At 53.2% G+C, this 13,578-nt stretch overlaps 2 protein-coding genes across 2 annotated transcripts in view; both read left to right on the top strand.

Annotated features, from left to right (window-relative positions):
• The window catches only part of ACSF2 (acyl-CoA synthetase family member 2), a 31,513-nt gene extending 20,101 nt beyond the window's left edge, over window positions 1-11,412 (top strand). The window contains exons 10-15 of the mRNA XM_010579275.1: window positions 8,338-8,445; window positions 8,588-8,739; window positions 9,212-9,353; window positions 10,667-10,777; window positions 10,967-11,035; window positions 11,131-11,412. Of these exons, the coding sequence (XP_010577577.1) occupies window positions 8,338-8,445; window positions 8,588-8,739; window positions 9,212-9,353; window positions 10,667-10,777; window positions 10,967-11,035; window positions 11,131-11,181 (633 nt within the window). The 3' untranslated portion in view covers window positions 11,182-11,412. The remainder of the gene's footprint in view (window positions 1-8,337; window positions 8,446-8,587; window positions 8,740-9,211; window positions 9,354-10,666; window positions 10,778-10,966; window positions 11,036-11,130) is intronic.
• Window positions 11,413-13,464: 2,052 nt separating this feature from the next.
• The window catches only part of RSAD1 (radical S-adenosyl methionine domain containing 1), a 2,532-nt gene continuing 2,418 nt past the window's right edge, over window positions 13,465-13,578 (top strand). Inside the window, exon 1 of the mRNA XM_010579461.1 lies at window positions 13,465-13,560. Coding sequence (XP_010577763.1) covers window positions 13,465-13,560 — 96 coding nt within the window. The remainder of the gene's footprint in view (window positions 13,561-13,578) is intronic.

Raw genomic sequence — 13,578 nt, 5'->3', positions numbered from 1 at the left:
GCCCTGGAGACAAAGCTGTGGGCAGTGCTAAAGGGATGGTGAGGTAGCCGAGTGAGGAAATCCCTGCTGGAGCTGGGACTAGGGTCTGCCTTGGCTCCTGTCTTGGGGTAGCAGTGGGAGAGGTGAATTAACGACACGGGATGTCCTTTGCTCTCCTGATAGAGAAGGCTAAAGCAAAGCGGTTAAAGCTCCAGCGCCTGCTTCTGTGAGTGTGAAGAGAGAGATCCAGGGGTTGTGGGGTGGGGTTTGGAAGTGGAACATTTTGAACTGATTTCCAGCCAGTTCCTGGCCGCAGCAAACAGCTGAGAGCCGAGCACATAACTGTGAGCTTGTTGAGATTTCTGCTCCTGAGGCTGGCTGCAGAGCCCCAGCGGAGCTTTTGCAGAGGCGAGACAGGCTCAAGAAAGGGAGGAAATCCAAGGGCTGACTTAGGACACAGACTGGCTTATTCACTGAGATTTCTGGGTTTTTCCATTGTTGCAATGAGGAATTAGCCAGCGCCGCCGAGCATGCTCCGGACGATGTTATGCAAACTGCCTGGCAGCCCGCGCTCTGGTCAGCAGCTGTCAGTCTGAACGGTGTTTTCATTGCATGACTAATTTGGGGGAGAAAAGGGGCTTCTGGGGTGGGAATGTAGGTTCTGGGGAGCCTGTGGGGCAGGTGGGGTTGGCCAAATGATGGTGTAACGTGGGCCCTTGGTGCAAACCAGGCCATGTCAGGCTTCCAATGTTTGTCAGCCCTGAGGTTCAACGTCCTGCTGTCAAGCAGTTGGGGCCTTGCCACTCGCCCCAGCACCAAGTGCTTCTCCTGCCTCATCTCCAGAGAGATGCTCTGACCGTAGGAGCTCCAGGCTCCTGCTGGAGGGACCTTCTGCAGGACTCACTACTGTAGTTACTGTAGGACTTAAAACTTCTATATCAAAACAATGGTATTTTTGCTTGTGCCTGATTCGGTAGGCACTACAGCGGTCATGCACGTGCTTTGATCTCTGGAGTAGCTCTTCGAGTGTCTCAGACAGGACCTTTGAGACAGCAAAAGAGAAGGTAGACAGAAGAACCCTCTGTGTTTTCCTCCTTTGTCTCTTCAGGTTGATCAGGACTGACAGTGCCCCTTAAGTGTGTGCTGCTCATAAAGCTCAGACAGGGAACTGGGTGCATGATTGGAAAAGAAAAAAATCCCTCTAAAGCATCGTCTTCTATCCACTGATTGATTTATTTTTTTTCTCTGAGCAGGTTCAACCACCTTAGTCTTACTTGTAATCATTTGATGAACAATTCCTGCAGTTATGTACCAGCTATACTGCGCAAAAGCAACTGATGGGTGAGATTTAAAATCCAGTCTGTTTGTGCTGGACACTGAAGCTGGGCAGTGTATCTGTGTTCCCTCCCCAAGTCCAGCTGATGTCTGATACTTGGTTTTCCCATCCTCTTGCAAAAAATACCTGCTAACAGCTTACCGCTTCTGCAGCGATTTCTGCCAGTGTGGGTCAGTTCGGAGCAAAAAGCTGGTGAGGGCCTTGCAAGCTTCATCCATAAATACATCCTACCCATGTGTATTTCTGGAACAAGACCCTTTTCAGAGGTTATACTGCCCAAACCTCAAACCATCTTCTCATCTTTCTTCCTCTGAGGATAAATTTCCCTTTCTTCTACCCTTTATCTCTTTGCTACTGAGACTGCAGATTTTTGGGGACAGGGACGGTCTCCCTGCAGGGATGTGTGTGCTGTGGCTGGAGCAGGCAGGCTGTGGAGGGGTAAGATCCAGAGCTTCCTCGTGAAGATGCCGTGATGTAGCTGCCATGATGCTGGAGCAAGGTGGGAAGCTGTCCCTACCCCAAGGGCTCCCGCCAGCCCAGTGCCTGCAGCTGAGGTTAGGTGGATGCCCGGTTATTTTTGGTCCTGCGGTAGGGTGGCAGCAGGGCAGTGCTACTGGGGGAAAGGTGTCTGCTCCTCAGCTCCATTTCTCCAGGCGCAAATGTTGAATAAAAGGAAGTTCTTTCCCCTAATGTTTTTTGATTTCCATGCCTCGGTGAGCACATTCCTGTGGTGGGAGCTGGTTGGCATCTGCCGCAGCTGGCACCTCGCCCCTGGGCTCCTGGCTGTTTGTGTTTTGAGCTGCTCGCTGGCAGGGTCTGGTCTTCCCACACCGGGTTTTGCAGCCCTCGACCGGCCAGCAAACATCCAGCGATCCTCAAAAGCTTGCCTGGGTCCCGCTCGTGGGTGGCTCGCAGTCTGGCAGTGACAATGGCAGCAGTGTCGGTGTTCCCTCTGCTGCGGTGGGATACCGCAGCGAGCTGGGTCCCATCCAGCCCCCTACCTCGCAGGTCCCCTGGGACCGGTGCTGCTAGGACATCACAGAAGAGGCAGGATTATCCTGCCATCCTCTCTTTCTTAATTGATTAACAGTTCTGCAAACATTACCGATGCCTGGTAATTTGCAGATGCTGGACTCCCCTCCTCTCCTTCGTGGAGGCATTGTGGGCTAAGCAAACAAATACAGTTTTTAAAACAGTGTAAATATAGATTTGGGGTGTTTCTTTAGTGCTGCAGGTCAGAGCTGTTTTGATACAACATTGGAGATGGTCTTTTCCACGTTTAATCTTTGTTAGTACTGCCAGTTGTGGTATATCAATACAGCTGCACGTGTGTTATGTTAAAATATTCCATTGCTTGCCTAAGCCTGATTCTGTAGCTTTTAAGGGGATCCAGATCTAGTTTTGTGTGTCAGTGCACACTAGCAATCACCTTCTTGAAGTGGCACCGGTGTAGCTGGCCTTGGGGTCCAGGCTGGAGGTGAGGGCGAGGGCAGCTTTGGGGGGGTGCCCTGGGGTGCCCCGGTGTCCCCCTTTGCAGCCCGCACAGCACCAGCCCTGGTGGGTGGGCAATAGGGAGCCCCAGAGGATCTCCTGGGTCCCGTCCCCCTGGCTTCCAGGCTGTACCTGAGAAATCCCTGGCTTTCGGTGATGTACAAGTATCCCATCAGCGACAGTGGCACCTGAGGCTCTGAGTTCAGACCCAAGTTATTGTTTCTATTTGACATGCTTGAAGGGTACCCTTCACTGTGGTGTGGGGACCCAGGCTGCTTGTTGAGCTGGAGGAGGTGGCAATGGGTGCACCTCCTTCCTTCTGATGGTTTTCTTCCACTGTAGCATGGCCTCCACCCATTGATATGTTGCCAGTTTGGCTCCCCGTTGATGTCCACCCACCCTTTCCTTCTGTCTGATCCCAGCAGCTGCTGCATGATGCTCTTGGCCTCTCCTGTGAAGCTCACCCAGCCCTTGCTGCCTCTCCCCAGCCCTGCCGTGCCCACCTTGCAAGGCACCGGGCATCCCCCAGCAGCCTGCTGCTCTGCCCAGGGCTGCTGTCCTCTCTTTTGCAGGCTCTGAAGAAGAGTGGAGCTTTCTTCCCTTGCAGAACACAACTGATCCATGCAAGACTTCTGATTTTTCCCAAATGCTCCCCAGCCGGGAGTCCCCCCTGTTCCCAAAATGGAAAATCGGCTCCACACGGTGACAACTTCCCTGCTTGCCCTTGGCCAAAGTGAGACCTCCCCATCCCATCCCACCTCCCCATCCCAATTCGGGGAAGACCTGATGAGTAGATGGTTTCAGTAGCTGCAGAAGCTATGGGAATGTGCTGTGAGAGCATTTGAAATGCACTGTGGAAGCAACAAGGTCCTGGACTTCCAGCCATGTCTTTGGTGGGAGCTGAGCTGTCCAAATCCATGGGGATGTTACCTTTGCCCCTAGGTTTTTGCCAAGTTTCCTTCTCCAGCAGCTTTGAGCATCCAGGTACCCCCAAACCAGTGGTTTTCTACCTTTTCAAGACACTTTGTCTCTGCATATTTCCTCTCACTTTTTGCTTTTAATTCCACCTTTCCTAAATACATTGGCACCCAGCGCCAGGGAGGATGGAGTTAATTACATAGCAAAGACCTTTTATCAAGCTGTTGATAAACCAGTAAGTAACTGCACATGCCTTTGCTGGTTGCCACCGGGCAGTGCTTCTGAAATGCTGGCAGGACTGGGGAAATACTTGCAAGCCTCAAGCCTTCTGCTCAACCTGGAAAGAAGAGAGGCAGCTTTAACTCCAGACCACGAGGAGCAGCTTGTCCTGACTGCACAATAACAGGAGGTTCATTTTCAGCGGCAGTCTTCTGGCCCGGGCAAGCTGGGTTGCCATTTTTGCGGTTGCCTCCTCCTGAGGCAAAGCCATTGCGTGCTACAACACAAAGACGGTGCTTTGGGCACCTGATATTTTGGGGAACTTTTTAAGGCCCATCCAAACTGGGACTGCCTGGCAGCTCTCTGGGTGGGGAGAAATGCCAACAGGGTGGCCACCCTTGGAGGTTTGTCCTACAAGACCTGCTTGTTTGTGTCCTGACGTTTTTGACACAAAGATGGTACTGTTGCTGGGGAAAGAAATGAAATCTCGGTGCGACATAGGCTGGACGTGATCAGAAGTTGTTTTTTGCAGCAGCAAAGTTGACCCAAAGGTTAGGGAATATTCCAATATAATTTGGGGTAGTGGGACAGCTCCAAAGCAAGGAGATACTTGTCCCTAGAGGACAGCAAAATTCAGGGTGATCTTGGTAGTGAGCAGCTGAGTGAGGGAAGATTTGTTGCTCAGTTGAGAATGATTTTGAGCTGGCTGTGAAGGGAAGGGCTGGGGTTGACTTTGGTGGAGATATCTGAGGCAGACAACACACTCAGCACGGGTTTAGGGATAATTAGATCCATCCGGCATCTTGTACTGAGAGGGGTTCAAAGGGCCTCTTAGAGGTCCTTAGCACATCTCTTGGGTTGCCAGTCTGCTTTCTGTTGTTCATTATGCCCCCTTTGAAGTCTGAAATCCCTATTATTTCATGGTCAATTTGCTTCTTTTTTCCGAGGCCAATATTGTCTTCAGCGAAGCTCAATTTCTGTAGGTTTTAGTTTGGTGGTTCAAGCCCTGCCATCATCCTCCAGCGTGGCATAACCAGAGGGTGGTGACAAGGGGATGAAGATCCTCCCTGAGCATCGTTCAGGTCCAGGGGGGTTTCTTCCAAGGACCTCATGCCCTCCTGCAGCCCTGACCTTCTGCTCCAGTCCCACCCAGTATAACCCCACTTGGGGTACTGGTGGTACTGAAACCAGCCTTTTCATCGCAGCCTTTCAGCAGCAGTAGAATGTGGAGGGAAGTGGGTGTTTTTATTGCTGTTGAATGCTGGGGAAAACCGAGGAGCAGAGAGCCGATGCGACTCGTTCCAAGTTATGCAGTAAATAAGCGGCACGGTTGGGAAAAACCCAGGGTCTTAAGAGTCCCTGCTCTTCCCACCAGATCAGTCTGCTTTCCAAATGTTTACTAAAAAGACTGGAGTCTGATTGTTTTTACTTTATTTTTAATTTTTAGAAACTTCCTTCTTCAGGCTGTTTTGCCTGTTCCACAGTGGCCAGTGTTTAAACAGCACTAGCAGGAAATGTTTTTGAAATGTGTTTTAAAAAACACAGTTCTGCTAAGATGTTCTTTTTATTCCTGGTTTAGACAGAGGCTTAGGATTCACAAGAATAAATCTCTTGTTGGTAGGAGTAAGGTAGGCAGCAGTTTGTTTTGGGGCTGTCCTTGTCATGGCTGATGGCAGGACTGATCCGCGTGCCGGGCATTGGGGGGTCACTTGTGGTCCTCACAGTAAAAAAAGGCTTTACAGCCAATTATATTCTGTACTCTCTTAGCTCCTCTCAAAGCCAAGGGTCCAAGCTGGACTCCTTGCCTCTGAAAAGCTGTGCTTTGACACTAGATATAGCTCCAGTGGAAATTATGGACCTGATGCAGAAATTATTGGGTGAGGTTTTCTGGACTGAATTATACCGGATGACAAGGCTAGATGATGCTAAGTGTCCCTTTGGGTCTTGAAAGCTATGAATCTTTGTGGATATCTCCAAGCTTAAATTGGTATATGGGGTTTTGTGGAAGCGTTGTTTCATCTCGTGCATCACGAGCTGCGGCTGGGCTGGACGATGGAGCCGTTGAAGGAAGCTCCACGCGTCAGATGAGGGTCAGGAAGGACAGCAGTGCTGGTGCGAGGGCTTGCTCCAGCCACTGCCTCAGTCCTGGGCGTTCGGATGGGGAAAATGCTATCCCAGGAGAGAAATGCTATCTTGGAAAGGTCAGGAGCAATGTCCTGGTGTCTGGCTGCAGAGAGCGGTGCCAGTGCCGGCAGGCTGGGAGGGGAAGGCAGCGATCGGGCAGCAGACTGAAGGCTGGAGGTTCAGACCCGCGTTGCTCTCTGGGCTGAGTCGGAAAGCCTGTTACTTGAGGGTGTGAGGGTGTTTATGGGGACAAGCCACTGGCCAAGGCATGGACAGCCAGTGCTTGGGGTACACGGCAGGCTGCCAGGCATCTGGAGGAGCCTGGTGAGCCGCGGCACCCGCAGCATCGTCCTGCCAGGGAGCTGCCTGCTGCTGTGTCCAATTAAACTGCTGGAGCGACCCGGAGAGGCAGAAAGGGTTGACTCAGGGCTTGGCTGGGATCCTGGGACCAACATTGCAATTCATCCAACAGAGTAAAACAAAAAAAACAAAGGCACTGGGATTTTTAATAAGTGTTTAAGATCTTGGATTTGTGTCTCGTCGGTCATTTGATCCAGCCACAGGACTCGTATTAGTGGGTGGGAGGGAAATTCTGTCTGAGCATTAGATGCTGTAGGTTTCCACCCCGGCTGGGAAGCTATCATTGCGTCTGGTAGGAGAAGCCTATTTACAGTCGCTCCCTCTGGGTTGCCAGGCTCCTAGCAGAGCAGTTTGCACCAGATGGTCCTTGCAGCATCCTGGAGACCATCTCCTCCAGATTCCTGGCTAAGAGGAGGCTCCTGCAAATCTCCGTCTCAGATTCACGCTGACCCCGGTGTAGTCAAACAAGAGCATCAGCCGTTATGACAGACTGTGCCCAACGTGAGATCCTTCAGCAGCCCCGAGCAGCAGAAAGCGCCAAGTGGTCCCACCAGTATTATGTATAGGTTGTTCAGGATATGCGCATGTTTTTTTCAGGATGCCTCTTCGTAGTCCTTTGCAAAGCCCCTCGTTAATTTTGGGTGCAGCGCCTGGAGTTTGGTGAGCGCCGTGCAGAAGCCCTGACTGTGCAGACGTGCCCTTGCAGCCAGCGATGGGGCCTCGGCGTTTGCTCCAAAGGCACGACCCAGATCTGGGTGCCAAGGGTGTAGGAAGATGGTTGGGCCCTGTTGCAATTCGGTGGGTCAGAGCTGCTCGCGTGTCAGCCTTTGAAGATCTGGAGGAGAAAGGAATGAACTGCATCGGCCTTTTCCCAGCCGTGCTCTGCCAGCAAAGCAGCTACCAGTGACATTAGTGGGTGGGAGAGAAACCCTGCCTGATGACATACGACATGCTGAGCGTGTTAGAGAGACCAGAGCAGTGCTCCAGCATGTCCCACCGCTGAAACACAGCTCCCAAGAGCTGGAGATGAAGCAGCAATTCCGGCAATGGTGCTCTCGGTGCAGCTCAGAGCTGCCCGGAGCACCTCCTGCCCAGCTCCTGCTGTCTTGGCAGGCCACTGAGTTGGGCATAAAGAGCTGGAATTTTCCTCTGAGGAGAAGTGACCTTCAGCTGAGGTGACTCAGAGCCTGCCGTTGGGATTAGCGGTGAGGGAGGTTTAGCAGCGAGAAGCTTTTGTCCTGCTGTGAGGTTTTCGGTCTGTAAGTGCAGCTGCGCCGAGCGTTGTGTAGCCTCGTGATGCCTTTAGGAGGGTTACAGGAGCTGATGTCTGCACAAAAGGATCTGGAGCAAGCAGCCGTGCTGCAGGACACGTGGTCTCCCACAGGAGCCCACTGCTGGCTCCAGGGTTTTTCCAAAGCAATGTCCGATGTGCTCTGAGCTGTAGGAGATGAACTCGGCACCTTGAGTAGATGGCTGCAGGGGCACCAAGACAGGATCAGTGTCTGGCAGAGATGGCAGGGAGTCAACTTGGAGAGACGCAGGTTAAAAAAGAGGAGGGCAAACTCTGGGGTCCTCCAAGAAAAGAAGTTGAGGTATCAAAAGTACAGGACACCTAGCGTGTCGTGGGTGGTGAGGGTCCAGAGCACAGCGATGGAAGCGAAGGCGGCCGTGGCAGGCAGGTGCAGTGCTGCTTTAGCTCCTGTCTCTCCAGGACTCTCTAGCAGAAGTGTCTGGACAGCCCCATCCATGGGCCAGGAGAGCAGTGCTTGCCTGTGACCTGAGTGACTTGTGAGAACATCTTCCTCCCATCCCAATCTCCCCCGTGCTTGTTGCTAGCTTCGTCTTTCCCATGCCTGGAGCTGTGCGGTCCCCTTTCCCCCTGAGGCATGTGTCTCCTCTTGTGTTTGCAGGTTGCTTATGGGACCACGGAAAACAGCCCCGTCACCTTCATGGGATTCCCCAGTGACAGTATTGCCAGAAAAACGGAGACAGTGGGATGCGTCTTTCCCCACACAGAGGTGACCGTGACTCTCCCCACCTGCTCCAGGTCCTCTGCCTGCAGCAGACCTCAGCCCATCCTCCCTGTCTGGTGCTGGAGTCAGTGCATGCCATCATGTTTGGCTCAGACATCCCCTCCTAAGCTCTTCTTTTCCACTGCAGGCAAAAATTGAGGATCCAGAAACAGGGCAGTCTGTGCCTCTGAACACTCCCGGGGAGCTTCAGATCCGCGGCTACTGTGTCATGCTGGGTTATTGGGACGACCCAGCAAAGACGAGTGAAGTGGTCACTGCCGAGAGGTGGTACAAGACGGGGTGAGTCTGGAAACAGCCTTGCTCCTGCCGATCTGTCCTGCCCGGTGATGCTGGATGGGGACGGGTGTGTACAGGAGTGCCTTGGCTGTGATTTCCGAACTAGGGAAAACTGACCTAATTTAGCCCTCTGATCTGTCCGTGAAACTTCAGAACAGCTTTTAGCACAGGCCCTTGGTGCCAAGTGCCCCTGGAGACAGGGATAGTCACTTCGCTACTGGTGCAATGGAGGGGCTATGGGGGTACACCACAGGGGCAGGAATTGCCTCCCCCCGAGCCCTGATCTTTGTGTGGACGCTGCCGATGGCAATGTCCAGCTGTAGCAGGAGCTCTTTGATCTCTTCCATGTGTTCAGGTGGCATCTCAGCCGTTATCCTCCCGATACCCTGACCTGGCCTCCAGACCAGGCTGGGTAGGAGCATCAGCCATTCTTCCACCCAGCTGGGACACGACTAGGAGTGTGGTGTCGTTGCAGGGACATTGCGAGCCTGGATGAACACGGCTACTGCAAAATTATAGGCCGTTGCAAGGACATGATCATTCGGGGAGGAGAGAACATCTATCCAGCAGAACTTGAGCAGTTTCTCCACACCCATCCCAAGGTTGAGGAGGTCCAGGTGAGCGGGAGGGAGGTGGGGTGAGTGAGCAGCGATGGTTCCTGGGGTGAGAAACCTGTACAGAAAGCTGCTGGGATGCTGCTCGGGACCTGGTTGTCTTCCCCTGTTTTCAGCATCAACTTCTGTGTAATATGGGTTGGCAAGCAGGAAGGAGAGGCTCATGGCAGGCAGAGCTCCTGGCATGGGGCACATCAGTTTGGGCAATCCTCTCGTGCACCAGCAAAGCAACCATCTGCAAAGTAACGACTGTCATTCTTCTTTGGTTTTTAAACTGCCTGTTCACTTTCGTAGCTCCCTCTGAAATGCTTACTTGGAAAGCAGTCTGAAAGGACAGTTTTTACTCATAATTAATTACTAAACTCCTAAATCCAAAAAGACTCCTCCAATGAGTCCTTGGAGGTGAGGAGTGAGACTTAGTTTCACCCCTTCACAAGACAGCAATGATTTGCAGCATTGAGCAGCTGCTCCCAATCTGCTGGGATTGTTCTCCTCCAGGTTTTGTGCCAGACAAGTTTCCCCATAAATAAACCAGTTATTTAGTCAGTGTTGTGCCTGTGCCAGGCTAGCATCTCTCCTTGGAACAGTCCCAGTGCAGATGGGTTGCAAACCAGCCTTGTTTATGTAGTTTCTAGGGCTTTATGTCACTGCTCTGGACTCAAAAGGATCGACGTGTCTCTAGGATTCTGAGATACCAGTTCAAGGCGGGGAATGACAGTAGGACTCTTGTGAAATAGTGTGAGCAAACTTTAGAGAGAGATCAGGCTTGGGAAGCCCATCTCCTGGTGTCACAGGCAGTGATCCACGAAGATCTGTGATTATAAGGGTTTCAAATAATCTTGTAATTCAACTTCATCCCTCTCCTGCTGTTCCGTCTGGAGATCCCAAGGCACTTGCAGCAGCCTCCCAAGTCTCCCTGTTAGTTGTGAAACCTGTTGCCCCATTTTTGGGGGAAGCAGAGGCACACAGAGGGACGATAGGTCCATGTTGCACCCACGATGAGCTGCTGTCTGGCTGCTCTAACTCAGCCCTCGCTCCAGTGACTTAGCAAAATTGAAGGAAGGTGCTGGCATCCCGATGCCCAGCCTGCTCTGCCACTTTTCCTCTGGCAAATGGTTGGGAAGTCCTTCCAGGAGGGCTCGACGTCGTGTAGAAAGCACCGGTGGGATGGTCAAGCAGCTCAAACTGCCTTTACACAGCCCCACGCCACAACTCCAGCATCCTGTGATATGGGTGCGTGCTGTGGGCCAGCACGTTTACCCTGTGGGAGGAGAGGGAAGTCCCCAGGGGTCACGCCATCCATCTGTCCCAACCAGGTGGTTGGTGTGAAGGATTCGCGGATGGGAGAGGAGATCTGCGCCTGCATCCGAGTGAGGGCTGGGCAGGACTGCACCGAGGAAGAGATTAAAGCTTTCTGCAAAGGGAAGGTGGGTCCCCCAGTCCTCAGTTCCCTGCCAGACCAGTACACCCAGCAGCTGCTGGGGACGTGCTGATGAAAGCCCAGGGATTTAGAGCAACTGGGGATCCAGCCCTGGGAGTCCCAGCTTGGGTAGTACCAGCTGGGCTGGCAACACTGTTCCCGGCAGGTTGCGTAGCGGTTGGTTTTCTCTTCCCAGATCTCCCATTTCAAGATCCCGCGGTATGTTGTGTTCGTGGGTCAGTACCCGCTCACCGTCTCAGGCAAGGTAAGAGAGGGGCTGGAGCAGGGCAGGAGCCCTGGCCTCCTGTCCCGTCTCCTGTCTGAGTCTCTCTTCCTCCTCCTCTCTGCACTTTATTCCAGATTCAGAAATACAAGTTGAGGGAGCAGATGGAGAACCACCTTCAGCTCTGAGCTTGGGAAGCCAGAGCAAAAACCAGGATAAATCAGCCCCGCTTCAGCCAGCTTTGCGTCTGCTTTTCACCTGTGCCTTGGGCTACGCAATGGAGACCTTCTCTCCCTGACATCAGGCTGATGGCACTTTTAGTTAATAAAACAGAGCGCCTTTTTTTCCCAGTTGGGTTTGTTTCTTTGCCAACAGAAATACTGTGGTGTGAGGAAGGGATGCTTATTTCTGGAATTCTGTCCAGTTACTGAAAGACCTTATGAAGGTTTTAAAATCTTGTGTGTCTCTGAGCAATTTGGCTGCAGCCATTTCAGAGGACTTGAACTGATGCTGGTAGGTATTTTACTGGTATTTTTAAGTCATAACAGCCTGGCCTGGCTTCCCAGGGTAGGTGAATGCCTTCTGTGCTTGGGTGTTGCTGAGGCTCCTAGGTCATATAATGCAGCTAATGAACTCGAAATGAGGGGCAGGGACTTTAGAGAGTGCAAAGGCATGGGAAGGAGCTCCCTAAAGCTGGCTGGAAAAGCTTGCCCTGTTCCCACACCTCCCCTGGGCCTTCTGACCCCCAAAGAAACTTCTCCAAGGCAGACTTGGCATTGTTTATTTTGTCGTTTTGGACAAGACAGACCGTAAGGATTTTGCAGAAATACCAAAGTTCCTGTCCCATCGGCAGTGTGAAGCAGAACATACCTGGGACAGTATTTTACGGGAGTTATTTGGTACCTCCCAACCATGAAACACTACTCCAAGAAGTGGAAGAGCAGAGCTCCTCTTCCTTCCTGGCAGAAGTGTCCCACGCCAGCTGGGAAGCAGATAACGATGCTGCCGACTCTCACCGACCTCCTGGCCATCACCCTCCTGCTTCCTTCCCTAGCAGGGCTAGCAACTGGGCCTCCATCTCCACACTGGGGCTTCCTCCGGTAGGTGGGGGGAAATGGTGCAAAGGAGAGAGGTGAAACATCAGCGAGGTCTCGATCCTGGATCTCCCAGCTGGACTGTGGGCTCTACCCATGGAAGCAGACCAAGTGGACAACACGCCCACTGTTTGTGCCTGCTTTCTGAAAGAAAAAAAACACATGGGATGGTTCGTGTCAGACCCTTTCTGTATGGTGTCTCTCCAGCAAGTTTTTCCCCCATTCCCAAACTGCTCGTGAGGCTGGTGTCAGAATGTTTCACCAGCTTCACCTCTGCCCAACCTGGAGTAAGTGGGATGTGTGCAAGCAAAACTCGGGTCTCTTCCCTGCCCTGGTTTTAGGACCCTTGTAAACCTTCCTTCCCCAAGGAGGAGCTGTTACCTGCATTACAGCAACTCCAGCCAGTGATCTTGGGGATGCAGTGGACCTCTACATCCAATGTCTAGGGAAGGACTTTCTACTTTCCTTCGCTTCCCACAGCACTAACCCAGGTGCAGGACAGGCCTGCAGTGAGAGGAGCTTCTCTGGTTCTTGTCTGATAACTCCACCCTTTGCACAACCCCTGTGCTGCCTAGAAGCGCCTTATATACTCACCGTAGCTGGGGGTTGGCCGGTAAGAAATGAAGTCAGCGCTGGCTTGCATGGGTAGGCACACTGCTGAGAAACACAGCGAGCACCAGTCACAGCTGGCACAGGGCAGGTGTGGGCCCCTGTCACCCCATCCCTGCTCCCCAGAGCTCCGCTCGTGTCCCGGGAGCAGTGCTGCACTGTCCGTGGGTCTGAGCCCCAGCAGAGCCTGACTGCCCGGGAAGTTTTCCTTCCCTGCCATCCCCTTCCCCGTGGCCACATCCAGCCCTCACTGGCCAGGACACCTCCTGAGATGCCCCGTGGCCATCTCACCCCCCCCCCCCCGCCCCGGGACGATGCAGCCTAGGCTGTAAATACTCACAGGAGGCAAAAGGCTGAACCTCCTGGCTGGCAGCATAGCTTCAGTGTGTGCTGGGCTGCGGGCAGGCTCCAGGGCTTCTGCCCTTCTCGTACCCGGGTCCTGCTCTTATAGCTCTCGCTGCCCACTCGGAAAATCCTGGTAGCTGGGGGCTCTTCCCGGGGAGGGAGAGTTACGTCAGGGGTGGGTTACTCTGAACTACCCCCTTCCCGGCCTGGAAACAGGAATCTGCGGCCACGGTCTTTGTCATCGGCATTTCTCACTTCTCCGTGGCTATTAATAGAGCAAATTCAGAAAAAAATAATACCCGGCACTGTCAGCACTGGGTTTGCACAACCCTGCGCGGAGACGCATCACGGCTCCTTTCTCCAAAACAGCCCCTCTGCTGGAAACCCCTGCTCCAGCCCCGGAGAGGCAGCCGGGGGCGGCGGATGCCGGGGCGGGTCCCGGGGCTGCCCCAGCCTCGGCGGGACCGTGTGCCCGGTACGGCACCGGGAGCGGGCCCTCGGTCCCGGCACCCCCTCCCCGTACAAGCTCTCTGGAAG

This window comes from Haliaeetus leucocephalus, unplaced genomic scaffold (assembly GCF_000737465.1).
Source record: "Haliaeetus leucocephalus isolate CR32 unplaced genomic scaffold, Haliaeetus_leucocephalus-4.0 Scaffold657, whole genome shotgun sequence".
In the NCBI taxonomy this organism is placed as follows: domain Eukaryota; kingdom Metazoa; phylum Chordata; class Aves; order Accipitriformes; family Accipitridae; genus Haliaeetus; species Haliaeetus leucocephalus.
This window is presented reverse-complemented; position numbering and strand designations above follow the sequence as displayed.